Below are 27,595 nucleotides of genomic sequence, written 5' to 3' on the forward strand. Positions count from 1 at the left end.
TGGCACGAGCCATGTATTTAATCTTTTGCCAGGCCACCCTTGAGTTTCCTGAGGAGAGGGTCCTCTCCACCCTTTGCATGCATGCCTCCTTGTCCACTAGTATCTGTCTTTTTATCTCACGTTGTGCATCTCTTAAAGCCTGTCTATCACCCTCAGCATAAACTGCCTTCTTCCTATCAAGTAGTGATTTTAGATGTTTTGATACCCAAGGCTTATTGTTAGGGAATTCTTTACTGGTTTTAATAGGCACAACTGACTCAACACAGAAGTTGACACGGTCTGAAACAACATCTGTGAGTTTGTTAAGATCAGAGCTGCTGTCTTCAAATACCTCCCACATAGTACAGTCAAAACACCCTTGGAGAGGAGTGATACTGTTGTCGTTCCAGATCTGGACAGTTTTAACTGTAGGTTTCTCCCTCTCCAAGAGCTAACAGTCGGTTGGCTGGAGGTAGACAACATTGTGGTCAGATGTCCCCAGGGGAGGTCCGTTGGTGGCAGAGAAAGCATTTGGTATGGTCCCATAGCACAGGTCAAGAGTCTTGTTTTTCCTAGTGTGACATTTCACATACTGGTGGTACGTGTGCAGGACCTTGTGCAAAGTGCTGTTGTTAAAATCCCTTAAAATAAATGTGGGTGCGTCGGGGGAGATGGTACCCAGTTTCTGTGACAGATTATAAATAATATCTGATGCCTTTGCTATATTATCTTTCGGTTGAATGTACACAACGGTAACAAACAATTGGGGGAACTCACAGGGCAGATAGTAGGGTCGCAGTGACACAGAAAGCAGTTCAATATTGTGGGTACAGAGTCTCTCTCTTACGGGGATCCATTTACACTACTAGTCCCTGTGACGGTCAGATCACGATCTGGCCAGTGTGAAGCCAGCCGACTCCACTTCCATGTCTGGGACTCATCCAGCCAAGTCTCAGTAAATGCCAACAAACAGGCCTCCAAGTAGTTTCCCCTTCAGTGACTGGGCGTTGATCAGCAAGGTGGTAGGTAAGGGATGTTTTTTATTTATACTGTCTACTATCCTGTCATACTTCTCTGTCTGATTCCCCTGCGTTTTCCACATTTACATTTGGGTTTGTAATCCACTCGCAGACAATCAGGGATTAGATTGGCCCTTGGGATATCCATTACGTTCGTGGTTTGAGTTGCATTGTAGTAGAAACTCTGCTTTATTGGATTCCGCTACCGGCAGCGTTTCCATAAGTCAATTTAGTACCGAGTATGTTCATGATCAACACGATCAGTCCAACACCCCACCACTGAAAAGCCATCATTGACAGATGGTTAACAAACAAAGTGTACAAATTTAAAAAGCGTAAAAGAACGCCACACCAAACAACATACACATTGTGGGATGCGACAGACCCGTGCCCCCCTATGACCTTCATCACCAGATCAGACATAACTGTTATCATCGTTCGCCCTCAACATCCTCTCCAATCTGCTCTGGCACCTCTGACTCCCTCTCTGGGGCAGCTTGCCTTCCGGGTCCCTACACAGCACATATTGCTTCCAGATCTTCCGGAACGCATTCTGGAACTTCTTGATCTGGAATGCGTAGACAATGGGGTTCACAGCGGAGTTGCCGTGTGTGAGCAGGATGGCAATGTAGATGAGAAGCGTGGGCTTGTCACCATTTGGGCTAAACAGCGTGATGCAGTTGAGGATGTTTAGAGGAAGCCAGCTGATGGCAAACAGGAAGAGGACCAGAGCCAATGACTTGGCTAGTTTCAGCTCCTTACTGTAGTAATGGCTGCGGTCTATGTGGCTCTCCGTCACCTGGGGTAGGAGGGAGGGAGAAGAGGATTTAGACTTTAGATTCAGAGGCTGTACATTTCTGTAATGCATACTTACAAGTTAACTGATGTTTTAACTGACGTTACATTTTTTGGTTATTCTATTCCAAGTGTGTTTGATTTGCACAGCATTGTGTCCTGGGTGGAGTGAGTTGACACCTGATTTAGAAACAAACCAACATCTCTGCTCATTATGCTTGTCTAAGCTTTCATCCCTGAGGGGAATAACCTGTTATGCCAAAGTACAGCGAATTTCAACACCCCTTTATCTCCTTCCACCTCCCTGCTGTGCTCATCACATGTACCCACTTCATTCACCTGACTCTAGTCTAGTCAGTGACCTTCATGTAACCTGGTCTGTTTGTGCAGTCTTGCCAACTCCTAGGATCATTGTCAGGCCATGTGAGAATGACCATAGGAGTTGGCAAGATCAAGCTAACTTTGGCAAGACCAGCTCAAGCTAACCTTGATTAGACATTGGAAAGACTAGCTCAAGCCAACCTTGACAAGACATTGGAAAGACTAGCTCAAGCCAACCTTGGCAAGACATTGGAAAGACTAGCTCAAGCCAACCTTGGCAAGACATTGGGAAGACTAGCTCAAGCTAACCTTGGCAAGACATTGGAAAGACTAGCTCAAGCCAACCTTGGCAAGACATTGGGAAGACTAGCTCAAGCTAACCTTGACAAGACATTGGAAAGACTAGCTCAAGCCAACCTTGGCAAGACATTGGTAAGACTAAATCTTACCGAGCTGGCGTTGGATCATATAATACCTCAGCATAGATAATTATTGCACATATAATAGAGACAATGCACATAGCTCATGGTAAAGAAGGTAGGGTTACCCTGTTCTAGTCATCTGATTCTCAAGACAGGTACTTCTCTACAGACAGTGAGCTACCTTCTTGTTGAGCTGGTGGTGTATCTTGTAGAATATCTCAGCATATATTAGCAGCATGAGGACGAGGGGCGGCAGCACCCAGCCGAAGAAGTTGAAGTAGACCATGTAGTCCATGCTGATGACTTTCTCAAACGTACACATCACCTGGGAGACGTTGTCATGGAGACACTGCCGGTTGTTCCAGCCCAGCATGGGCGTCATGCCAACCACTATGGCAACCATCCAACACACCACCACCGCCGTGCCTGCACGCCGCCGTGTCACCACATGTTTGTAGCTATGGAGATGGGGGATAAGACAAGAATGAGGAGTTAGAGTATACTGGGTTGGTGCGTGTGCGTGTGAGTATTGAGCAACAATTGCTGGAGTTTTAGTGCATACTTTTCTGTTTTTCCTGTTGAAATGCTTCCAAGTGCTTTTTTTGTGTCACGCCCTGATCTATTTCACCTGTCCTTGTGCTTGTCTCCACCCCAGTCCAGGTGTCGCCCATCTTCCCCACTTATCCCCTGGGTATATATACCTGTGTTTTCTGTCTGTCTGTGCCAGTTCGTCTTGTTTGTTCAAGTCTACCAGCGGTTTGTGTCTCAGCTTCTGCTTTTTCCAGTCTCTCTTTTCTCACCCTCCTGGTTTTGACGCCTGCCAGTCCTGACTCCGAGCTCGCCTGCCTGACTACTCTGCCTGAGCCTGCCTGCCGTCCTGTACCTTGGCCCCACCACTCTGGATTATCGACCCCTGCCTGCCTTGAGCTGTTGTTTGCCTGCCCCTGTTACAATAAACATTGTTACTTCTACACAGTCTGCACTTGGGTATAACCTGAAACCTGATACTTTCTTGACTTTGAATCAATAGAAGAAATGTGTGTCCTGCACTACAAATCGTTTTCAAGGCAAAGGGTTTTGATTTGTTTATCACTTATGGTTAGTACTTTTTTGGTTACTACATGATTCCATATGTGTTATTTCATAGTTTTGATGTCTACACTATTCTACAATATAGAAAATAGTAAACAATTAAGAAAAACCCTTGAATGAGTAGGTGTGTCCAAACGTTTGACTGGTACTGTATTTGTGGCTGGAGGCAAGGTACATACCGGGCCTGTGTTAAAAACAGAATGTTTGCATAAGGGTGTTAGTTGCAGAGTTTGGCAGGACCGACATCAGTGCATTCTATGGAGTCCCAAAAACCAAGGATTTAATGTTACAGGCAATTGGGAGAGCAGAATGGAATGTGACTGGGGCAGAGATCTGTGTGGCTCATAAATTAAGGAAGTAGGTAATAGAGTCTCTGGGGAACGATACCCCTCCTCTGTGTATAGTGATACAGGAGATTTCTCGTAGTAGAGGAAGGACAGCTAATTGTGCACGATATGTATGCATGCATGTTAACATTAGAAGCCTCCTCCCTAAGTTTGTTTTATTCACTGCTTTAGCACACTCTGCCAACCCGGATGTCCTAGCTGTGTCTGAATCCTGGCTTAGGATTTCCATCCCTAACTACATCTTCCGACAAGATAGAACAGCCAAAGGGGACGGTGTTGCAATCTACTGCAGAGATAGCCTGCAGAGTTCTGCCTTACTATCCAGGTCTGTACCCAAACAATTCCAGCTTCTACTTCTAAAAATCCATCTTTCCAGAAACAAGTCTCTCACTGTTGTCACTTGCTATAGACCACCCTCTGCCCCCAGCTGTGCCCTGGACACCATATGTGAATTGATTGCCCCCTATTTATCTACAGAGCTTGTGCTGCTAGGTGACCAAAACTGGGACATGCTTAACACAATCTAAGCTTGATGCCCTCAATCTCACACAATTATCAATGAACCCACCAGGTACAACCCCAAATCTGTAAACATGGGCACCCTCATAAATATCATCCTAACCAACTTGCCCTCCAAATAATCCTCTGCTGTTTTCAACCAAGATCTCAGCGATCACTGCCTCATTGCCTGCATCTGTAATGGGTCTGCGGTCAAACGACCACCCCTCATCACTGTCAAACGCTCCCTAAAACACTTCAGAGAGCAGGCCTTTCTAATCGACCTGACCCGGGTATCCTGGAAGGATATTGACCTCATCCCGTCAGTAGAGGATGCCTGGTTATTATTTAAAAGTAACTTCCTCACCATCTTAGATAAGCACGCTTCCCCGAGGGGAACTCCACCCCCCCCCCCCCCCATTCAGCTGAAAAGGTGGCGCAGGGAATTCAAAAATATTCTTTAGAAATATTTAACTTTCACACATTAACAAGTCCAATACCTCACATGAAAGATAAACATCTTGTTCATCTACCCATCATGTCTGATTTTTAAAATATTTTACAGCGAAAACACAACATATATTTATGTTAGACCACCACCAAATCAAAGGAAAAACGCAGCAATTTTTTCCAGCCAAAGATAGTCACAAAAGCAGGATTAGAGATAAAATGAATCACTAACCTTTTGAAAATCTTCATCAGATGACACTCATATGACATGTTACATTTATGTTTTGTTCGATAATATGCATATTTATATCCACAAATCTCGGTTTACATTGACGCCATGTTCAGATGCCAGAAATGCAGATATATCCGGAGGAATTATAGAAAGCTAAGCCAGATAACAGAAATACTCATCATAAACTTTGACTAAAGATACACTGGTTCTTAAAGCAACTGCTGTGTCAGATTTTTTTAAAACGTTACGGAAAAGCCTACCATGCAATAATCTGAGACTGCGCTCAGACGTAAAAGTATTTCTCCGCCATGTTGGAGTCAACAGAAATACGAAATAACATCATAAATATTCCCTTACCTTTGATGATCTTTCATCAGAATGCAGTGCAAGGAGTCCTAGTTCCACAATAAATCGTTGTTTTGTTCCATAATGTCCAATACTAGTGTCCAATTAGCTGCATTTGCTACCACTTTCAGCTCACGTACCCAAAAACTGACGCTGGTCCAGGACAACTCGCACGAAAACTTCAAAAATATATATTCCAGGTCGAATAAACTGGTCAAACTAAGTAGAGAATCAATCTTCAGGATGTTATTTTCATATATATCCAATAACGTTCCAACCGGATCATATGTTTTCAGCTGCAGCCAAATGGAACGACGGTGGCACCCACAGAGAAATGCGCCACAGGAAAATGGCATTCTGTCGGGACAGTGACTATTTCCCCTCCCATTCGGTCAAAGTTCACACCAAAAGCTCCATTCCACTTTCTACTGAATGAGGACATCTAGTGGAAGGGGTAGGAAGTGCTACCAGATCCATATCATGGGAATGGAAGGGGCGATGACGTCAAAGTTGACCCACATTTAGAATTTCCCTTCTTGTTTGGAAGATTGCCTGCCCTATGAGTTCTGTTATACTCACAGACATAATTCAAACAGTTTTAGAAACTTCAGAGTGTTTTCTATCCAATAGTAATAATAATATGCATATATTAGCAATCTAGGACAGAGTAGGATGCAGTTCACTATGGGCACGCAATTCATCCAAAGTGAAAATACTGCCCCCTATCCTCAACAAGTTTTAAATAAGCATGCCCCATTCAAAAAAATGTAGAACCAGGAACAGATAAAGCCCTTGGTTCTCTCCAGACCTGACTGCCCTTGACCAGCACAAAAACATCCTATGGCGTTCTGCATTAGCATCGAAAACCCCCATGATATGCAACTTTTCAGGGAAGTTAGGAACCAATATACACAGGCAGTTAGGAAAGCTAAGGCTAGCTTTTTCAAGCAGAATTATTTTTCATCCTGTAGCATGAACTCAAAAAATTCTGGGACACTGTAAAGTCCATGGAGAATAAGAGCACCTCCTCCCAGCTGCCCACTGCACTGAGGCTAGGAAATACTGTCACCACTATAATTGAGAATTTCAATAAGCATTTTTCTACAGCTGGCCATGCTTTCCACCTGGCTACCCCTACCCCGATCAACAGCCCTGCACACCCCACAGCAACTTGCCCAAGCCTCCCTCATTTCTCCTTCACCCAAATCCAGATAGCTGATGTTCTGAAAGAGTTGCAAAATCTGGACCCCTACAAATCAGATGGGCTAGACAATCTGGACCCTCTTTGTAAAATGATCTGCCGAAATTGTTGCAACCCCTATTACCAGCCTGTTCAACCTCTCTTTCATATCGTCTGAGATCCCCAAGGATTGGAAAGCTGCCGCAGTCATCCCCCTCTTCAAAGGGGGAGACATCCTGGACCCAAACTGCTACAGACCTATATCCATCCTGCCCTGCCTATCTAAGGTCTTCGAAAGCCAAGTCAACAAACAGATCACTGACCATCTCGAATCCCACCGTACCTTCTCCGCTGTGCAATCTGGTTTCCGAGCCGGTCACGGGTGCACCTCAGCCACGCTCAAGGTACTAAACGATATCATAACCGCCATCGATAAAAGACAGTACTGTGCAGCCGTCTTCATCGACCTGGCCAAGGCTTTCGACTCTGTCAATCACCATATTCTTATTGGCAGACTCAGTAGCCTCGGTTTTTCTAATGACTGCCTTGCCTGGTTCACCAACTACTTTGCAGACAGAGTTCAGTGTGTCAAATCGGAGGGCATGTTGTCTGGTCCTCTAGCAGTCTCTATGGGGGTGCCACAGGGTTCAATTCTCGGGCCGACTCTTTTCTCTGTATATATCAATGATGTTGCTCTTGCTGCGGGCGATTTCCTGATCCACCTCTACGCAGATGACACCATTCTGTATACTTTCTGGCCCTTCCTTGGACACTGTGCTATCTAACCTCCAAACGAGCTTCAATGCCATACAAGACTCCTTCCGTGGCCTCCAACTGCTCTTAAACGCTAGTAAAACCAAATGCATGCTTTTCAACCGTTCGCTGCCTGCACCCGCACGCCCGACTAGCATCACCACCCTGGATGGTCCCGACCTAGAATATGTGGACATCTCTAAGTACCTAGGTGTCTGGCTAGACTGTAAACTCTCCTTCCAGACTCATATCAAACATCTCCAATCTAAAATCAAATCTAGAGTCAGCCTTCTATTCCGCAACAAAGCCTCCTTCACTCACGCCGCCAAACTTACCGTAGTAAAACTGACTATCCTACCGATCCTCAACTTCGGCGATGTCATCTACAAAATAGCTTCCAATACTCTACTCAGCAAACTGGATGCAGTTTATCACAGTGCCATCCGTTTTGTTACTAAAGCACCTTATACCACCCACCACTGCGACCTGTATGCTCTAGTCGGCTGGCCCTCGCTACATAGTCATCGCCAGACCCACTGGCTCCAGGTCATCTACAAGTCCATGCTAGGTAAAGCTCCGCCTTATCTCAGTTCACTGGTCACGATGGCAACACCCACCCGTAGCACGCGCTCCAGAAGGTGTATCTCACTGATCATCCCTAAAGCCAACACCTCATTTGGCCGCCTTTCCTTCCAGTTCTCTGCTGCCTGTGACTGGAACGAATTGCAAAAATCGCTGAAGTTGGAGACTTATCTCCCTCACCAACTTCAAACATCTGTTATCTGAGCAGCTAACCGATCGCTGCAGCTGTACACAGTCCATCGGTAAATAGCCCACCCAATTTACCTACCTCATCCCCATACTGTTTATATTTATTTACTTTTCTGCTCTTTTGAACATCAGTATCTCTACCTGCACATGACCATCTGATCATTTATCACTCCAGTGTTAATCTGCAAAATTGTAATTATTTGCCTCATCTCCTCATGCCTTTTGCACACAATGTGTATATAGACTATTTTTTTTCTTTCTACTGTGTTATTGACTTGTTTATTGTTTACTCCATGTGTAACTATGTGTTGTCTGTTCACACTGCTATGCTTTATCTTGGTCAGGTCGCAGTTGTAAATGATAACTTGTTCTCAACTAGCCTACCTGGTTAAATAAAGGTGAAATAAAAATAGTTGGCTGGCCCTCGCTTCATACTTGCCGCCAAACCCACTGGCTCCAGGTCATCTACAAGTCTCTGCTAGGTAAGGTCCCGCCTTATCTCAGCTCACTGGTCACCATAGCAGCACCCACCCGTAGCACACGCTCCAGCAGGTATATCTCACTGGTCACCCCCAAAGCCAATTCTTCCTTTGGCCGACTTTCCTTCCAGTTCTCTGCTGCCAATGACAGGAACGAACTGCAAAAATCACTGAAGCTGGAGACTCATATCTCTCTCACTAGCTTTAAGCACCAGCTGTCAGAGCAGCTCATGGATCACTGCACCTGTACATAGCCCATCTGTAAATAGCCCATCCAACTACCTCATCCCCATACTGTATTTATGTATTTATCTTGTTCCTTTTGAACCCCAGTATCTCTACTTGCACATTCATCTTCTGCACATCTACCATTCCAGTGTTTAATTGCTATATTGTAATTACTTCGCCACCATGGCCTATTTATTGCCTTACCTCCCTTATCCTACCTCATTTGCACACACTGTATATAGACTTTTTCTACTGTATTATTGACTGTATGTTTGTTTATTCCATGTGTAACTCTGTGTTGTTGTATGTGTCAAACTGCTGTGCTTTATCTTGGCCAGGTCGCAGTTGTAAATGAGAACTTGTTCTCAATTAGCCTACCTGGTTAAATAAAGGTTAAATAAATCAAATAAATAAATATAGAGACTACTATGAAGATAAGTTGAATGTCACACATACTCAGATCATGGTGGAGCAGAGATAGTGATAACATTTCAGACACTGTTGGCAACTTTTAGTGAGAAGTTAATTCAAAGAAGGTACAGCTCCTGGAAGACTAGCTACAGGAGGCCACCTCACTGGAAGGGAAGTTCGCTGTAATAATAGCATCACATCCGCTGCAAAGCGTGATTAAGAAACATGTGACTGAGTTTTGTAAGGTTGTATTTCAGGTGGCCATGGAGGAAGAAGGCGATAGGGAGGATAGTGATTATCTGGGTTGGGAACACCTTTTGTAACCTGTGTCTAACGGGGGAAGACTGGATGAAAGCATGAGGTGGTTTTTTTAAGGCAGAAAAGTATCCCAAAGGTATAGAGTGAGAATCGTTGTTATCCAACTTCGTTTTTTCTTTGCATATATAATTATGCGTAGCTTAACGCATTATTAATACTTGTTGTGTTTTGCGTTTCCTTTGCTTTTGAAGTCGTGTGCTACCACTCTCTTAGGAACCCAAAGCAAGAAATGGAGAAAGTCAAAAACTCCAGCTGAAATGTCATTATCAGTTGTCTGACAAGAGATGGACATAAGGGTGTGCATAGTGTAACTCTAGATCAAAGGACGTAAATATTTTCTTAACTCTAGTGTAACTCTAGATCAAAGGACGTAAATATTTTCTTAACTCTTCTTGAACTGCACTGTTGGTTAAGAGCTTGTAAGTAAGCATTTCAGGTGTAAATATACAAATCAACTGTGAATGTTATTGTTTTATTTTTGTGTTCATTTATAAGTAATTTCCAAGTTTATATGTGTATGGAGTTACTGTTAAATATGGGGGACTGTTCAAATCAAACTTTATTTGTCACGGTAAGGTCAATAAGTGTAGACCTTACCGTGAAATGCTTACTTACAAGCTCTTAACCAACAGTGCAGTTCAAGAAGAGTTAAGAAAATATTTAACAAATAAAGTAAAAAATAGTAGAGTAACACAATAAAATAACAATAACGAGGCTATATACAGCGGGTACCGGTACCGAGTCAGTGTACGGGGGTACAGGTTAGTTGAGGTAATTTGTATGGTCAATTTATTAATTGTTCAGCAGTCTTATGGCTTGGGGTATATGCTGTTAATGAGCCTTTTGGTCCTAGACTTGGCGCTCCAGTACCGCTTGCCGTGTGGTAGCAGAGAAAAGTCTATGACTTGGGTGACTGGAGTCTCTGACAATTTTATGGGCTTTCATTTGACACCACCAATTATATAGGTCCTGGATGGCAGGAAGCTTGGCCCCAGTGATGGTCACGGTCAGAAGCCGAGCAGATGCCATACCAGATGGTGATGCAACCGGTCAGGATGCTCTCGATGGTGCAGCTGTAGAACTTTTGGAAGATCTGGGGACCCATGCCAAATCTTTTCAGTCTCCTGAGGGGGGGAAGGATTTGCCGTGTCCTCTTCACGATTGTCTTGGTGTGTTTGAACCATGACAGTTTGTTGGTGATGTGGACACCAAGGAACTTGAAACTCTCGACCCGTTCCACTACAGCCCTGCCGATGTTAATGGGGGCCTGTTCGGCCCGCCTTTTCCTGTAGTCCACAATCAGCTCCTTTGTCTTGCTCACATTGAGGGAGAGATTGTTGTCATGACACCACATGGCCAGGTCTCTGACCTCCTCCCTATAGGCTGTCTCATTGTTGTTGGTGATCAGGCCTACCACTGTTGTGTCGTCAGCAAACGTAATGATGGTGTTGGGAGTCGTGTTTGGCCACGCAGTTGTGGGTGAACAGGAAGTACAGGAGGGGACTAAGTACACACCCCCGAGGGGCCCCCGTGTTGAGAATCAGCGTGGCAAACGTGTTGTTGCCTACCCTTACCACCTGAGGACGGCCCATCAGGAAGTCCAGGAACCAGATGCAGAGGGAGGTGTTTAGTCCCAGGGTCCTTAGCTTAGTGATGAGCTTCGTGGGCACTATGGTGCTGAATGCTGAGCTGTAGTCAATGAATAGCATTCTCACATAGGTGTTCCTTTTGTCCAGGTGGGAAAGGGCAGTGTGGAGTGCAATTGAGATTGCGTCATCTGTGGATCTGTTGGGGCAGTATGCGAATTGGAGTGGGTCTCGGGTATCCGTGAGGATGCTGTTGATGTGAGCCATGACCAGCCTTTCAAAGCACTTCATGGCTACCGATGTGAGTACTATGGGCGGCAGTCATTTAGGCAGGTTACCCTCGCTTCCTTGGGAACAGGGAAAATGGTGGTCTGCTTGAAACATGTTGGTATTACAGACTCGATCTAGAAGAAAAAGAAACGCACACCTATTTAGGCGAGGTGCTGGCTAGCGGAGTAGAAAACTTGAAAATAAAAGAGAGCCGCACACTCTAGGAGCTCAGATGCAAAAATGTAATTACCAACGTTTCGACAGCCAAGCTGTCTTCATCAGGGTATAATCACAAACACTGCGAGATGACTCGTTTATGTAGTGTCAAAAGACAAAGGTGTCTGTAATCATGGCCAAGAGTGGCCTAATATCATTGGTTAATTATCAAATATTAAAATGGCATACAAAGAACAGCATACAAACAACAAATGGATAGCATACGATCATAGACAAATTTGACTACACAAGCTTACAAACAATTACAATGGCAAAGTCACAATAATCACAAGAATGGCTTCAGATCATTGCATTGCATTGCATTGAGCACAGCCATTACATTTGTAATTTCCATCCAGTAGGGGCGCAAATAGATGTTGTTCAGAAATATCTTGGGGTGGTAAATCAGAGTTTACCAATTGGTCTCTGAGATTTGCTCTATTGACTTAATGACATTAATTGTTGACCAGTTGAAGAAGGATTTTATTGAAATGGATAACACGATTAGAGACAAACGCACAACTCTACAAACAGTTGTTAATGATGATGGCATATTCAATGAACTGATGAAAACTAACCAAGCGCTCCAGGACAAGTTGTCTACAGAAATAAAGGAACTTAAAATCAAGAAATTCAACCAAGATAAAAGACAAGGCCGATGGTAAAGTCTACTTCTGGAGAAACCCTGACAAAAGAGGTCCTGCTCCCCCTCTCCATGACAGACGCAGGAGGGATGCCGCTTACTTCGATCCACCCTTGTCTGATCAACGCTCCACAACCAGCGCCTCATCGGCTTCCAGTGGTAGTTTTTTATTCAACGAGAGACTGGACAGACGGAAGGGCGGAGGAGTCCGCAGGCACGCGCATCGACGAGGTGTCGCACCCGACGGGGTAAGAGGAAACGACTATCAGAGGCAGAGGAGACCGTTCACACGGTACCAGAACCCACGGGACTGAGTGTCTTTAATTTATCAAGTAAGATATTGAGCCCTGCCCATGTCTCTTTGCTTAATAAATGAATAAATTATATTTTGTGCCTACAACCCAGTGCAACGATTTTGATGTTAAGGTAGACATGTTTAAGTTTTTTCGAAATATCCGTTTAAGGGAATACTTTAGCTCCCCTAATTCTGACACTTCTATTGAACCAGTAGGTTGCTCTCCTGCACATACTCCGACTCCTTTTAGAAGCAAGAGTTATTTTATACCTCCAGCCAATCGCAATCACTCTATCGAGACATATTGCAGACTTGTGGAAAATGATGTTGGAAATCTCCTTAAGAATAAACAGGGGTCCAAATCTTTCCATAATTTACCAAGGATGAAAAACAAGCTTTGCTTGATTTACAATCCGATACATCAGTCCTTATTCGTCCTGCTGATAAGGGTGGGTCAGTTGTACTCATGGATAGGACAGTTTATGTACATGAGTGTCATGTAAAAAAAATTACACAAGAATGTTACACAACCTCCAGGGCGCCCTATTGTAGCGGGCATTGATGCAGTAACGGCCCCTCTATCTACTTTTGTTGACTTTTTTATTAGACCATTCGCAGAACAGCTCCCCTCCTTTGTAAAGGACACCAGCAGTATGATCTCTATCATTGAATCTCTTGATCCTCTCCCTGAGAATACCTTGTTAGTTACTTTTGATGTTGAGTCGTTATACACAAATATTCCACACGAGGGCGGTATTGAAGCTATGGAACATTTTCTTCTGCAACGTGACCCTAATGAACTACCTTCCAGTGCCTGCATTATAACATTGGCTGAAATAGTACTCACACATAACTATTTCATGTTCCTAAATGATTTCTTTATTCAGACGAAAGGTACTGCTATGGGATCCCCCATGGCTCCTAACTATGCTAATTTGTATGTGGGTTACATGGAGAAACAGTCTATTTTCAATCCTCTCAAAAATGTTTTCTTGCCTCACATCATTATTTGGAAATGGTATATTGATGATATTGTTGTTCTATGGAGGGGTGATGCAAAACAGCTCCAGGCGTTCCATGCTTTTCTTAACTCCTGTTCTGAGCATCTGAGATTTACTATGCAATCTGACACACGTCAAATCAGTTTTCTTGATCTTCTGATCTTGTGTGAAGATAATGTTCTATACACTGATCTTTACAGGAAGCCTACTGATCGTAACAGTTTGTTGAGGGCTGATAGTTGTCACCCACTTCCCTTCAAAATAGTTTGCAAACTGTTGTTCACAAACATTGGCACATCCTAAAATCCGATGATCGTCTCGGTAATGTGTTTTCGGACCTTCCCTTGGTCGTATTCGCGCGGGGCAGAAAACTCAGAGAACAATTGGTACACTCTGATTTACCACCCCAAGATATTTCTGAACAACGTCTATTTGCGCCCCTACAGGATGGAAATTACAAATGTAATGGCTGTGCTCAATGCAATGGCACTTACAAATGTACATCCTTCAAACACCCACAAACAGGGAAATCGATCCCAATCAAAGGTGTTATTACGTGCTCCACTAAGGCAGTTATTTACCTTATAACTTGTCCTTGTGGTAAAAATTATGTAGGTAAAACAAAGCACGAATTAAAAGTACGTATCTCAGAGCATCGTAGCACCATTAGGTGTTAAAACTTGACTTATCCAGTTGCGGCCCACTTCTTGGAGGCAGGCCCCTCGATTTCGTCTCTGCGTTATATTGGCATCGAACATGTCACCCTCCCTAGGAGAGGGGGTGACCTTGATAATTTATTGTTAAAACGAGAGGCTGCCTGGATCTTTAACTTAAAGACCCTTGCTCCCTTCGGTCTCAACGTAGACTTTGATCTGAAGCCATTCTTGTGATTATTGTGACTTTGCCATTGTAATTGTTTGTAAGCTTGTGTAGTCATATTTGTCTATGATCGTATGCTATCCATTTGTTGTTTGTATGCTGTTCTAATATTTGATAATTAACCAATGATATTATAGGCCCCTCTTGGCCATGATTACAGACACCGGTGTCTTTTGACACTACAAAAACGAGTCATACCGCAGTGTTTGTGATTATACCCTGATAAAGACAGCTTGGCTGTCGAAACATTGGTAATTACATTTTTGCATCTGAGCTCCTAGAGTGTGCGGCTCTCTTTTATTACAGACTCGGTCAGGGAGAGGTTGAAGATGTCAGTGAAGACACTTGCCAGTTGTTCCGCGCATGCTTTGAGTACACGTCCTGGTAATCCGTCTGGCCCACGGTTTTGTGAATGTTCACCTGTTTAAAGGTCTTGCTCACATCGGCTACCGAGAGTGTTATCACATAGTCGTCCAGAACAGCTGGTGCTCTTGTGCATGCTTCAGTCCTTGCCTCGAAGTGAGTATAAAAGGCATTTAGCTTGTCTGGTAGGCTCGCGTAACTGGGCAGCTCACATCTGGGTTTCCCTTTGTAGTCCTTAATAGTTTTCAAGCCCTGCCACATTTGATGAGAGTCAGAGACGGTGTAGTAGGATTCAATCTTAATCCTGTATTGACGCTTTGATTGTTTGATGGTTCGTTTGAGGGTATAGCAGGATTTTTTATAAGGGTCCGGATTAGTGAGCCGCTCCTTGAAAGTGGCAGCTTTAGCTCAATGCAGATTTTGCCTGTAATCCATGGCTTCTGGTTTGGATATGTACGTACTGTCACTGTGGGGACGACGTCTTTTATGCACTTATTGATGAAGCCGATGACTGAGGTGGTGTACTCCTCAATGTCATTGGATGAATCCCGGAACATAATCCAGTCTGTGCTAGCAAAACAGTCCTGTAGCTGTCAACGGAATTTCATAATTCCTATATGTGTTCATTAATTAAAATCACTGTCTGTTTCTAAGAATTTGTAAGATTCTTATTTGTATAAAATAGACAGCGAACAGTCTTATCAAAATTAGATAATTGTATTTATTCTCGGAGCGCGCTGCCATAGAACCACGAACAACAGTTTATATACAAAATATGACATCATTGGTTATAGAATGAATCTCCTCCTCTCGACCAAGACAAAGCAGGTTCAAAAGTTTATTCCAACCCACTAGCACACACTCCTGACTCACACTATATCAGGATTAACTTCTGAAGTCTCACCATTATCTATCACTATTTAGCAGACAGTTCCAGATAACAGAAAACCTAGGAGAGGCTCTCGCTGTCTTGTTTAATCGCCACAGAGTTATAGCTGAGTGGGTTCAAACATAGGTTAATGACCCTCTTTGCTTTCTTCAAACACACAACACATTCCTCTCCAACCTAGTTGGAATGGTGTTTATTATGTTTAATTACTCCTTGTTCATGCTACATAATCTCTTCCATATGAACTAAATTTATATCTATAATAAAACAGGGTAGAGTTTAATTAGTTATAGTTCTATTTAAATGTAGATATTGTTTAGTCATTATTCATAAAATTCCTATCAGTAGCGCAGCATACACATCAGTTACAGGGTGTCCACATCTCCAACAAACTAACATGGTCCAAGCACACCAAGACAGTCGTGAAGAGGGCACGACAAAACCTATTTCCCCTCAGGAGACTGAAAATATTTGGCATGGGTCCTCATGTCCTCAAAAGGCTCTCGAGCTGCACCATCGAGAGCATCCTGACCGGTTGCATCACTGCATGGTATGGCAACTGCCCAGCCTCAGACCGCAAGGCACTACAGAGGGTAGTGTGTACAGCCCAGTACATCACTGGGGCCAAGCTTCCTGCCATCCAGGACCTCTATACCAGGCAGTGTCAGCGGAAGGCCCTAAAAATTGTCAAAGCCTCCCGCCACCCTTGTCATAGACTGTTCTCTCTGCTATCACACGGTAAGCGATACCAGAGCACCAAGTCTAGGTCCAAGAGGCTTCTAAAATAGCTTCTACCCCCAATCCATAAAACTCCTGAACATCTAATCAAATGGCCACCCAGACTACTTGTATTACTATTTGCTTTGCTCCCCCTCTTTTACACCGCTGCTACTCTCTATTGTTGTCATCTATGCATAGTCACTTTAATAACTCTACCTACATGTACATATTACCTCAACTAACCGGTGCCCATTCACATTGACTCTGTACCGGTACTCCCCTGTATATAGTCTCGCTATTGTTATTTTACTGCTGCTCTTTAATTACTTGTTACTTTTATTTCTTATTCATATATTTTTTTAAACTGCATTGTTGGTTAGGGGCTCGTAAGTAAGCATTTCACTGTCACCTGTTGTTTTGAGGCGCATGTGACTAATGAAATGTGATTTGATCTTACCACTTCCGTATCGAGTGAGTCACTGGTACTTCCTGCTTAAGTTTTTGCTTGTAAGCAGGAATCAGGAGGATAGAATTATGGTCAGATTTGCCAAATGGAGGGTGGGGGAGAGCTTTGTATGCATCTGTGTGTGTGGAGTAAAGGTGGTCTACAGTTTTTTCCCTCTGGTTGCACATGTGACATGCTGGTAAAAAAAATGTGGTAAAACTGATTTAAGTTTGCCTGCATTAATGTCCCACGCCACTAGGAGCGCCACTTCTGGATGAGCATTTTTTTGGTTTGCTTATGGCCTTGGTTTTATTTGGTTTTATTAAGGTCTTTAGTGCCAGCATTGGTCTGTGGTGGTAAATAGACGGCTACGAATAATATAGATGAGAACTCTCTTGGTAGCAATACCTTGAGACTTTTTTAATATTAGACATCGCGCACCAGCTGCTATTGACAAATAGACACACACCACCAAACCCTCGTCTTTCCAGACGTAGCTTCTATGTCCTGCCGGTGCATGGAAAATCCGGCCAGCTCTATGTTATCCATGTCGTCGTTCAGCCATGACTCAGTGAAACATAAGATATTACAGTTTTTAATGTCCCGTTGGTAGGATAATCATAATCATAGGTCCCCAATTTTATTTTCCAATGATTGCATGCTAGCCAGTAGAATGGGTGGGAGTTTGGAAAGCAGTATATCCTTCTCGTCAGAAAAAGCTTCATCCAGTTCAAGGTGAGTAATCGCTGTTCTGATGTCCAGAAGTTATTTCCGGTCATAAGAGATGGCAGCAGCAACATTATGTACAGGATACGTTTTTTAAAATAATGCAAACAACGCAAAAAACAACAACAACAAAAAATGGCACAGTAGGTTAGGAGCATGCTCTAACTTGAAATGTCCTTATTCATGTTAACATATTAGAACTGGGTGTGGAGTGCAGTAAGCACATCTACCTAAGTCCATATGTAGCAGTTCATTGTAAGTGAAATATATAATGATTTTCTCTACACATCACTACCCAGTCGGTCAACAGATGGAGAGGGTTACAGTCTCACTAGGAGAGCATTCCTCACAGCTGGTGTGGAATTCAAATGGAGCGGGTACACACATCTCATCTTGACTATGGACTTGACCCCAACTGATACTGGCTATGTATACACAGTCTGTCTGCAGTCTGTTGTGGTTGGGGACTATCCGTTGTAAATTAATTCATTCTACATTTTATATACAATGTGATATAAAATACAGTTAATGCTTCTCCAGCTGGAAGCAACATCATGTTGACATGTAGCTCTGTCTAAGAGCTGTTTGTGGGAGATTCTCATTTGGGAAAATGACTGTCATCCATCCTCTCTCCTCTGCAACCCGGAACTGAGTGGTCGAGGAGTGTCAATTCGTTAGTAGGCATACGCAAGAGTGTCCTCCCCTCCTCGATAGCCCACTCCTCCTTTCGTCAAAGATATTCATGTGTATCCTACCACGGAAGAGTTTTGAAATCTGTCACACCCCCTTTGAATCAGCTTTTGTTTAGCCAGAGGAGAAAAACATGCACACGTTTAAAAACAATATGCTACTTATTGTTTTATCTATAAAATGTCTTGCACAACTAACTTCATTTGTTTTGAACACTTTACACATTTATTTTGGGGCAAGTGCAGAGGCGCCGTCTTATTTCAAGCCTGCGCATTTCCAATAATGTGTACACTCTCCTTGCCGACCCGAGAGTGAGAGAGGACGCAGGAGATGAGCAAATCGAATTGATAAAAAGGTTTGTGCATGTCTGGCAAAACTGCCAATGGGCTGTGTAGTTGCAGCTACAGTGAGCTCCAAAAGTAGTGGGACAATGACAAATGTTTTGTTGTTTTGGCTCTGTACTCCAGCACGTTGGATTTAAAAATGATACAATGACTATGAGGTTCAAGTTAAAGCTTTAATTTGAGTCTATTTTTATCCATATCAGGTGAACCGTTTAGAAATTACAGCACTTATACATAGTCCCCCCATTTAAGGGAACCAAAAGTATTAGGAAAAATGTACTTAACGTTTTACTACTTTAATACACATTTAAGTATTAGCACGCAATGACTACATCAAGCTTGTGACTTACAAATTTGTCGGGTGCATTTGCTGTTTGTTTTGGTTGTGTATCAGATTATTTTGTAACCAATAGAAATTAATGGTAAATAATGTATTGTGTATTTTGTTTTTGTCACATTCAGGATTATACATAATCATAGCAGTGTCCACATTATTGTAGAAATGTTTGGAAACATATTCTATTCTTATTTACAATTAAAGTGACTCCAAAATGATGCAATACATTATTTACAATTTATTTCTTTATACCCTAAAATGAAAGCTGACAGTCTGCACTTTAACCTAATAGTCATTGTACCATTTCAAATACATAGTTCTGGAGTACAGAGCAAAAAAATAAGAAAGAAAAAAGTTACTGTCCAAATAGATTTGGAGCTTACTGTAAAATAGGCTGAGTAGCCTATTCAGGCAATCTGCAACAAAATAGCCTGTACTGCACAATATCTCAAATCCCACTACCAACACACAAACGAGACAAATGTTTGACCTACTGACCTTGGCAAAGAAAGCATGCAAACAGAGACCAAAGAAAACTCAGCAAAGCACAATATTTCCCCTTTCTCTCTCTCTTATTATTACCTCATGGGTATTTTCACCCTCAGGTAACGGTCGATAGCGATGGCCAGCAACGCGAAGATGGAACTCTGCGTGAGCACCAGCACGATGCACGTGACCAGCAGGCAGCTGTAGAAGTGCATCTCAAAACCGATGTTGATGGTGATGGCCAGCGGGATGACCAGAGCCCCCACCGCAATGTCCGCCAGAGCCAGAGACACAATGAAACAGAAGGTGGTGTCTCGCATCGAACGGTTGATCCGCACCGCCCAGATAACCATCACGTTTCCGAACACCGAAGTCACTGCGATGATCACCTCCATCACGATGTAGATGGCTTCAACGGGCATCGTGCCGTTAGCCTGGTCGGTCCTGTTGTCTGGTGCTGCTAGCATCTCAGAAAGACAGAGTGGAGAAGTCCTCATATTCCCTTGTGGAATTCGGAGAGGCATTGGAACTCTTCTTTAAGCCTGCGCATGGTGTTCTGTTGTTCGATCCATAGGAAGTTATGCATCTAGATATATTGGTTGAAAAGTCATTTTTGAGCCTGCATTACTGGGCAGAATGTGGACCCTGGTTTGGACACATCATGCATATTGTGGTTTTAGTGAAAGTCTGGTGTCCCACTCCCCAAAAAATGAGGAGGAACAATTTTCCCAGAGAATGTGTAATTGAGTCACACTGGCCACCTCAATTCAGTTCGCACCACCACTAGTCGTCATCATTAATAAGAATAGAAAATTGAAAAAAAAAATCGTTCGTTATATTCCGGTTCTTTTTACAAAGGTGTTCCGCGTAGAATCCAGTCTTCTTTGCCAAAACCAAAGTTTGCTCACAAACGCAGAGCAGAGTGTTTTTTAAAGGCTACAGTGGCAACTGTCCCTGGCGGTACGATCAGCTCCAATACAATCTCTAGTAATTGCGGCGAGGGAATTGTCTTTTCCCCGTTCTCTGTACTTTCTGGTAAGTCACATGCGCCAGCGGACATCTATGCAGAGAGAGAGAGTGCACCCTGTCCACAAAATTAGGTGGAAACTGAGTTGCACTTCCTGGCCGCCTGCCAAATGTATGACCATATTAGCGGCACACATTTCCCTCAGATTACACAGATCCACAAAGAACTCGAAAACAACCCCAATTTTTAAATCTATCTCCCATATCTATTGAGTGAAATACCACAGTGTGACATAACAGCAGCAAGGCGTGTGACCTGTTTCCACAAGAAAAGGGCAACCAGTGAAGAACAAAAACCATTGTAAATTACAACCCATTTTTATGTTTTTCTTTTCCCTTTTGTATTTTAACTACCTTCTGTTGTGCCTTTTGTACTACTTGCACATAGTATGACATTTGACATGTCTTTATTCATTTGGAACTTTTGTGAGTGTAATGTTAATTTGTATTGTTTATTTCACTTTTGTTTATTATCTACTTCACTTGCTTTGGCAAGGTTAACATATGTTTCCCATGCCAATAAAGCCCTTAAATTGAAAATGAAATGAGAGAGCGAGAGAGCGCGAGGACACATGGTACCGCCAATCTATCCCAGCATTGGCCAGTGAGCATGAATGTGACATGCGCATTCTCATGAAAAACAGAAAAAAGCTATGTTATTTGTTTATGAAATAGATATTGTGTAGCCCTTACCTGCAGTCAATGACCAAACGCTCCCTCATTGGCATCATAAGTGGAAAGTTATTCATATTTTTCATAACTTCATAGGCTAAATAATCATGGGTTTTTGACAAATGACGAAAATCCAGTGTTTCTATGTCAAACAGTTTAATTATATTTCAATCTGGTATGTGTGTAATGTGTAATATTGGGATGCAAACTCAATTAAACAAATGTCAACTCTATATCTGACATGGTACAGGTGTCTTCTTCATTTTTAAGCCCATAACCATGTGAGTGAGGTGTTTCAAAGTAGATTTGTTTAACTACCAAGAATCACTCTGTCTGACCCTGATTTAGCACACTGCAGAAAAAGTTTATGTGAGCAGGTGAGAGACGGAGAAATGTTGAACACAATCAAGGCCTAGCCTATGCTTTATTTACTAGATGCCATTGTCAAGGTCATTGAAGTGTAAAAGGCCATTTGGTGTGATTGTGAAATCCACCTTTTTCTAATGCAAGAAGGGGTGCAATATAATGACACAAAGCGCAAAGAATACACAATAACGTCATTGTCCTGTAAATGTAGCCTGTGACTTAAGGATGCCCATGTATGTAAATCAAATATCTGCTTCTCATGTAAATGTGTGCATTCATTTTCAAACCTTTTGGTAGTTTCCATAACTTTGTCCACCCCCTGTGTTAACGAGAGAATCACTGACATGATGTCAGCTGGTCCTTTTGTGGCAGGGCTGAAATGCAGTGGAAATGTTTTTGGGGGATTCAGTTCATTTGCATGGCAAAGAGGGACTTTGCAACTCATCTGATCACTCTTCATAACATTCTGGAGTATATGCAAATTGCATCATACAAACCGAGGCAGTAGACTTTGAAACTGAATATTTTGGCCACGACTGTACACGCACACGCACAAGCAGGCACACACACACGCACACACACTCTGTTGACGCTTGTGTATGTCAGTGGAGGCTCCTCAGAGGAGGAAGGGAAGGACACTCCTCCGCAGTGAATTTCATTTTAAAAACAATTGTGAAGCATTAAAAAAGTTATCCTTTTTAGATAAAAACACACTATTTTGTAATGAAGGTTTACAGTAGCTTCAACAGTACTCTGTAGGGTAGCACCATGCTGTAGACGGAGGACAGTTAGTTTCCGTCCTCCTCTAGCTACATTGACTTAAATACAAAACTTAGGAAGCTCGTTGTTCTCATCCCTTTCCAGAGACTCAAATCAAACCAAATTGTATTGGTCACATACGCATGGTTAGCAGAAAGTAAAGCGAGTGTAGCGAAATGCTTGTGCTTCGAGTTCCAGCAGTGCTGTAACATCTAACAAGTAATCAAACAAATCCCCAACTACCTAATACACACAAATCTAAAGGGGTGAACGAGAATATGTACATATAAGTACATGGATGAGCGATGGCCGAGCGGCATAGGCAAGGTGCAGTAGAAGGTATAAAATACAGTATACACATGTGATATGAGTAATGTAAGATATGTAAACATTATTAAAGTTACATTATTTAAAGTGGCATTGTTTAAAGTGACTAGTGATCCATTTATTAAAGTGTTCAGTGATTGGGTCTCAATGTAGGCAGCAGCCTCTCTAGTGATTGCTGTTTAGCAGTCTGATAGCCTTGAGATAGAAGCTGTTTTCAATCTCTCGGTTCCAGCTTTGATGCACCTGTACTGACCTCGCCTTCTGGATGATAGCGGTGTGAACAGGCAGTGGCTCGGGTGGTTGTTGTACTTGATAATCTTTTTGGCCTTCCTGTGACATCAGTGGATGTAGGTGTCATGGAGGGCAGGTAGTTTGCCCCGGTGATGCTTTGTGCAGACCGCACCACCAGGCGGTGATACAGCCTGACAGCATGCTCTTGATTGTGTATCTGAAAAAGTTTGTCATAGTTTTAGGTGACAAGACACATTTCTTCAGACTCCTGTGTTCGAAGAGGTGCTGTTGCGCCTTCTTCACCACACTGTGTGGGTGGACCATTTCAGTTTGTCTGTGATGTGTTCGCCGAGGAACTTAAAACATTCCACATTCTCCACTGCTGTCCCTTCGATGTGGATAGTGGGGTGCTCCCTCTGCTGTTTCTTGAAATCCACAATCATTACCTTTGTTTTGTTGATGTTGAGTGAGAGGTTGTTTTCCTGACACCACACTCCGAATGCTCTCACCTCCTCCCTGTAGGCTGTCTCGTCGTTGTTGGTGATCAGGCCCACTACTGTTGTGTCATCTGCAAAGATGATGATTGAGTTGGAAGCGTGTATGGCCATGCAGTCGTGGGTGAACAGGGGAGTGCAGGAGAGGGCTGAGCACACACCGTTGTGGGGCCCCAGTGTTGAGGGTCAACGAAGTGGAGATGTTTCCAATCTTCACCATCTGGGGGTCGGCCCATCAGAAAGTCCAGGACCCAGTTGCACAGGGTGTGGTTGAGACCCAGGGCCTCCAGCTTGATGATGAGCTTGGAGGGTACTATGGTGTTGAATGCTGAGCTGTAGTCAATGAACAGCATTCTTACATAGGTATTATATATGTCCAGATGGGGTATGGCAGTGTACAGTGTGATAGCGATTGCATCAACTGTGGACCTGTTGGGGCGGTATGCAAACTGAAGTAGGTCTAGGGTAGCCGGTAAGGTGGCGGTAATATTAGCCTCTCAAAGCACTTCATGATGACAGAATGTGCTATGGGGTGATAATAATTTAGTTCAGTTATCTTTGCCTTCTTGGGTACAGGAACAATGGTAGCCATCTTGAAGCCCGTGCTCCTGCTTTTCTATTCTCTTCTACTAGTCCTCCTGGTTTTGACCTTTGCCTGTTTTCTGGACTCCATTCCCACCTGCCTGACCATTCTGCCTGCCCTGACCTCGAGCCTGCCTGCTATTCTGTACCTCTGGAAGTCTGAACTGGTTTTGACCTTTTGCCTGTCCACGACCATTGTCTTGCCTACCCCTTTTGGATTGTTAATAAACATCTTGGGCTCTAACCATCTGCCTCCTGTGTCCGATCTGGGTCTCTCCTTGTGCCCTTATAGCGGCTAGGGATGCCGTCTGGGCCAGCAGCTCCGGTTTCAGTTTCTACCTATAAGAAGGGACGAGCAAGATGGCGTCGTGGTTGGATTTTCCGAAGGGAGGGCGGGGGAGGGCTTTGTATGTATCACGGAAGATAGAGTAGCAGTGGTGAAAAGTATTAGCAATCAATATGTTGATATAATTTAGGTAACCTTGTTATAACTTAGGGATCAAATCCAGTTAACGGGATCGATTTGACAACAGCCAGTGAAAGTCCAGGGCGCCAAATTCAAACAACAGAAATCTCATAATTAAATTCCTCAAACAAGTTTAAAACACCATTTTAAAGATAAACTTCTTGTTAATCTCACCACAGTGTCCAATTTAAAAAAGGCTTTATGGTGAAAGCATACCATGCAATTATGTTAGGTCAGCGCCTAGTCACAAAAAAAATACAGCCATTTTCCAGCCAAAGAGAGGAGTCACAAAAAGCAGAAATAGAGATAAAATGAATCACTAACCTTTGATGATCTTCATCAGATGGCACTCATAGGACTTCATGTTACACGATACATGTGTGTTTTGTTCGATAAAGTTCATATTTATATCCAAAAATCTCAGTTTACATTGGCGCGTTATGTTCAGTAATGTTTTGCTTCCAAAACATCCAGTGATTTTGCAGAGAGCCACATCAATTTACAGAAATACTCATCATAAATGTTGATGAAAGATACAAGTGTTATGCATAGAATGTCACGCCCTGGCCATAGAGAGGCTTTTATTCTCTTTTTCGGTTAGACCAAGGTGTGACTATGGTGGGCATTCTAGTTTCTTTATTTCTATTTCTTAGTATTTTTGCAGAGTGTGGTTCCCAATCAGAGGCAGCTATTTATCGTTGTCTCTGATTGGGGATCACATATGTTGTCATTCTCCTTTTGGTGTTTGTGGGATCTTGTTTTTTGTTAGCTCTGTGAAGCCTGCAGAACGTGACGTTCGTTATTCTTTTGTTGTTTTTGTTTGGTGTTCTGAGTAATTAAAGTATCATGAACACTTACCACGCTGCAACTTGATCTCCTTCCGACGACAATCGTTACATAGAATTAAAGATATACTTCTCCTTAATGCAACCACTGTGTCAGATTTCAATAAAGCTTGGTCTTGGTGTTCGCTTGAGGGGGAATGTACACAGCTGTGACTATAACTGACAAGAATTCTCTTGGTAGGTAAAATGGCTGACATTTGATTGTAAGAAATTCTAGGTTGGGTGAGCAGAAGGACATGAGTTCCTATATGTTGTTATGATTACACCATGAGTCATTAATCACGGGGCGGCAGGTAGCCTAGTGGTTAGAACGTTGGACTAGTAACCGAAAGGTTGCAAGATCGAATCCCTGAGCTGACAAGGTAAAAGTATGTTGTTCTGCCCCTGAACAACACTGTTCCTAGGCAGTCATTGAAAATATGAATTTGTTCTTTTATCTGACTTGCTTAGTTAAATAAAGGTCAAATATATCAATTGTACACTCTTCCCAGAGAGGTGTTTATCTCTGTTGGCACAATGCATGGAGAACCTGTTGGTTGAACCAATTCTGACAACATAACCTGAGAGAGCCATGTTTCTGTGAAACAGAGCATGTTACAGTCTCTCTGGAAGGCAACCCTTGCTGAAATTTCATCTACCTTGTTATGAAGAGAGCAATGTGCACATCTACGGAGCCTGACCAGAAGGTCGCTCCTTTTGTGGTGCTGTTGTTTTGGATTGGCTGCTGGGATCAGAACCATTGTCCTGGGTGGTGGTCCGAACAGAGGATCCACTTCGGGAAAGTCGTATTCCTGGTTGTAATGTTGGGAAATTGACGTTGCTCTTATATCCAATAGTTCTTTCCGGCTGTATGTAATAAGACTTAAGATTTCCTGTGGTAACAATGTAAGAAATAATACATAAAAAAACAAAATACTGAATAGTTTCCTAAGAACACGAAGCAAGGTGACCATCTCTGTCGGCGCCATCATACACAGTAATTATGACAACTTCCGGAGGAAGTCCTCCAACCTATCAGAGCTCTTGCAGCATGAACTGACATGTTGTCCACCCAATCAAAGAATCAGAGAATTAATCTATTACTGAAAGCATAAATTACAGCTAGCTAGCACTGCAGTGCATAAAATGTGGGGAATAGTTGACACAAAGAGAGAGAAAGACAATAGTTATTAAATGAATTTCTGAAAAATTGAAGGAGACTCAAGAAAGAGAAATCACTAGCTATATTTTATATTTTTTTCATGTTCACTTACTTAGCTAGCAAACTCAGCTAGCTAGTTTAGCCTACTCAAACACCAGACTCAAACAGAGAGGGGTGCTATGTCACCTAGCTGGCTATGGCTATCCAACACTGGAACTCTTCCAAGTCAAGCTAAGCTTTTGGTTTTATACATTTATTGTCACGGGGCACGGCAGTGTAACTGCTAAACTGCACTGCATGATTGTAGGGGGTTTACTAACACATTAGATGTAGTAGCTATGTTGATTATGACGTTAGCTAATATGGTGGCAACGATGTAGGCTGTGTAGAGGTTAGCGGTTATGATATGAAGGTTTGGTTTGGAAAGATTATTTTTGCCCGGTCACAGACAGCTGATGTGTTGTGCACTGAAGTCCACAAGCTGAGAGAAAAGGTGAGAGGAGGAGAGTGCGTAGATGCTTGAAGGAATTATGCAACAATCAAAGTGTCACGCCCTGACCTTAGAGATCATTTTTATGTCTCTATTTTGGTTTGGTCAGGGCGTGAGTTGGGGTGGGCATTCTATGTTTTTGTGTTCTATGTTTTCTATTTCTGTGTGTTTGGCTGGGTGTGGTTCTCAATCAGAGGCAGCTGTCTATCGTTGTCTCTGATTGAGAATACCATACTTAGGAAGCCTTTTCCCACGTGTGTCTTGTGGGTAGTTGTTTTCTGTTTTGTGTCTTTCTGCACCTGACAGGACTGTTTCGGTTTTCATTCATTCTCTTTGTTATTTTTGTTATTTCAGTGTTCAGTTCAAATCAAGTATGAACACGTACCACGCTGAGCTTTGGTCCTCTCCTTCCAACAGCCGTTACACAAAGGGATCATGCTGTTTGTATGTGGCTGCTATAAAAGTGCTCTGTTTGCGTGTGATCGGGTGTATTCATTCCGTCAATTCTGTTGAAAAACATTTCTTAAACAGAAGCAAACAGAATGAAATGGGGATAAACATACCTGAATTTGTCCAATAGAAACTCTTGTTTGGAACAGTTTGACTAATGATTACACCCTAGATCAGCTAAATGCAGGCAAGAGTGTGCAAGGCGGTATTGAATAT

The 27,595-nt window shown here is 42.9% G+C and overlaps 1 protein-coding gene across 1 annotated transcript; it reads right to left on the reverse strand.

Annotated features, from left to right (window-relative positions):
- Positions 1-221: 221 nt before the first annotated feature.
- On the reverse strand, positions 222-20,168 carry LOC110527718 (adenosine receptor A1-like). Its single transcript, XM_021609175.3, has 3 exons — positions 19,627-20,168; positions 2,718-2,994; positions 222-1,797 (listed from the first exon to the last, which is right to left on the reverse strand). The coding sequence occupies exons 1-3, from the start codon at positions 20,052-20,054 to the stop codon at positions 1,414-1,416; spliced, it is 1,089 nt and encodes a 362-aa protein (XP_021464850.3). The 5' UTR covers positions 20,055-20,168; the 3' UTR covers positions 222-1,413.
- Between the last annotated feature and the right edge of the window lie 7,427 nt (positions 20,169-27,595).

This window comes from Oncorhynchus mykiss, chromosome 7 (assembly GCF_057628025.1).
Source record: "Oncorhynchus mykiss isolate SJ-2025 chromosome 7, ASM5762802v1, whole genome shotgun sequence".
NCBI classification, from domain to species: Eukaryota; Metazoa; Chordata; class Actinopteri; order Salmoniformes; family Salmonidae; genus Oncorhynchus; species Oncorhynchus mykiss.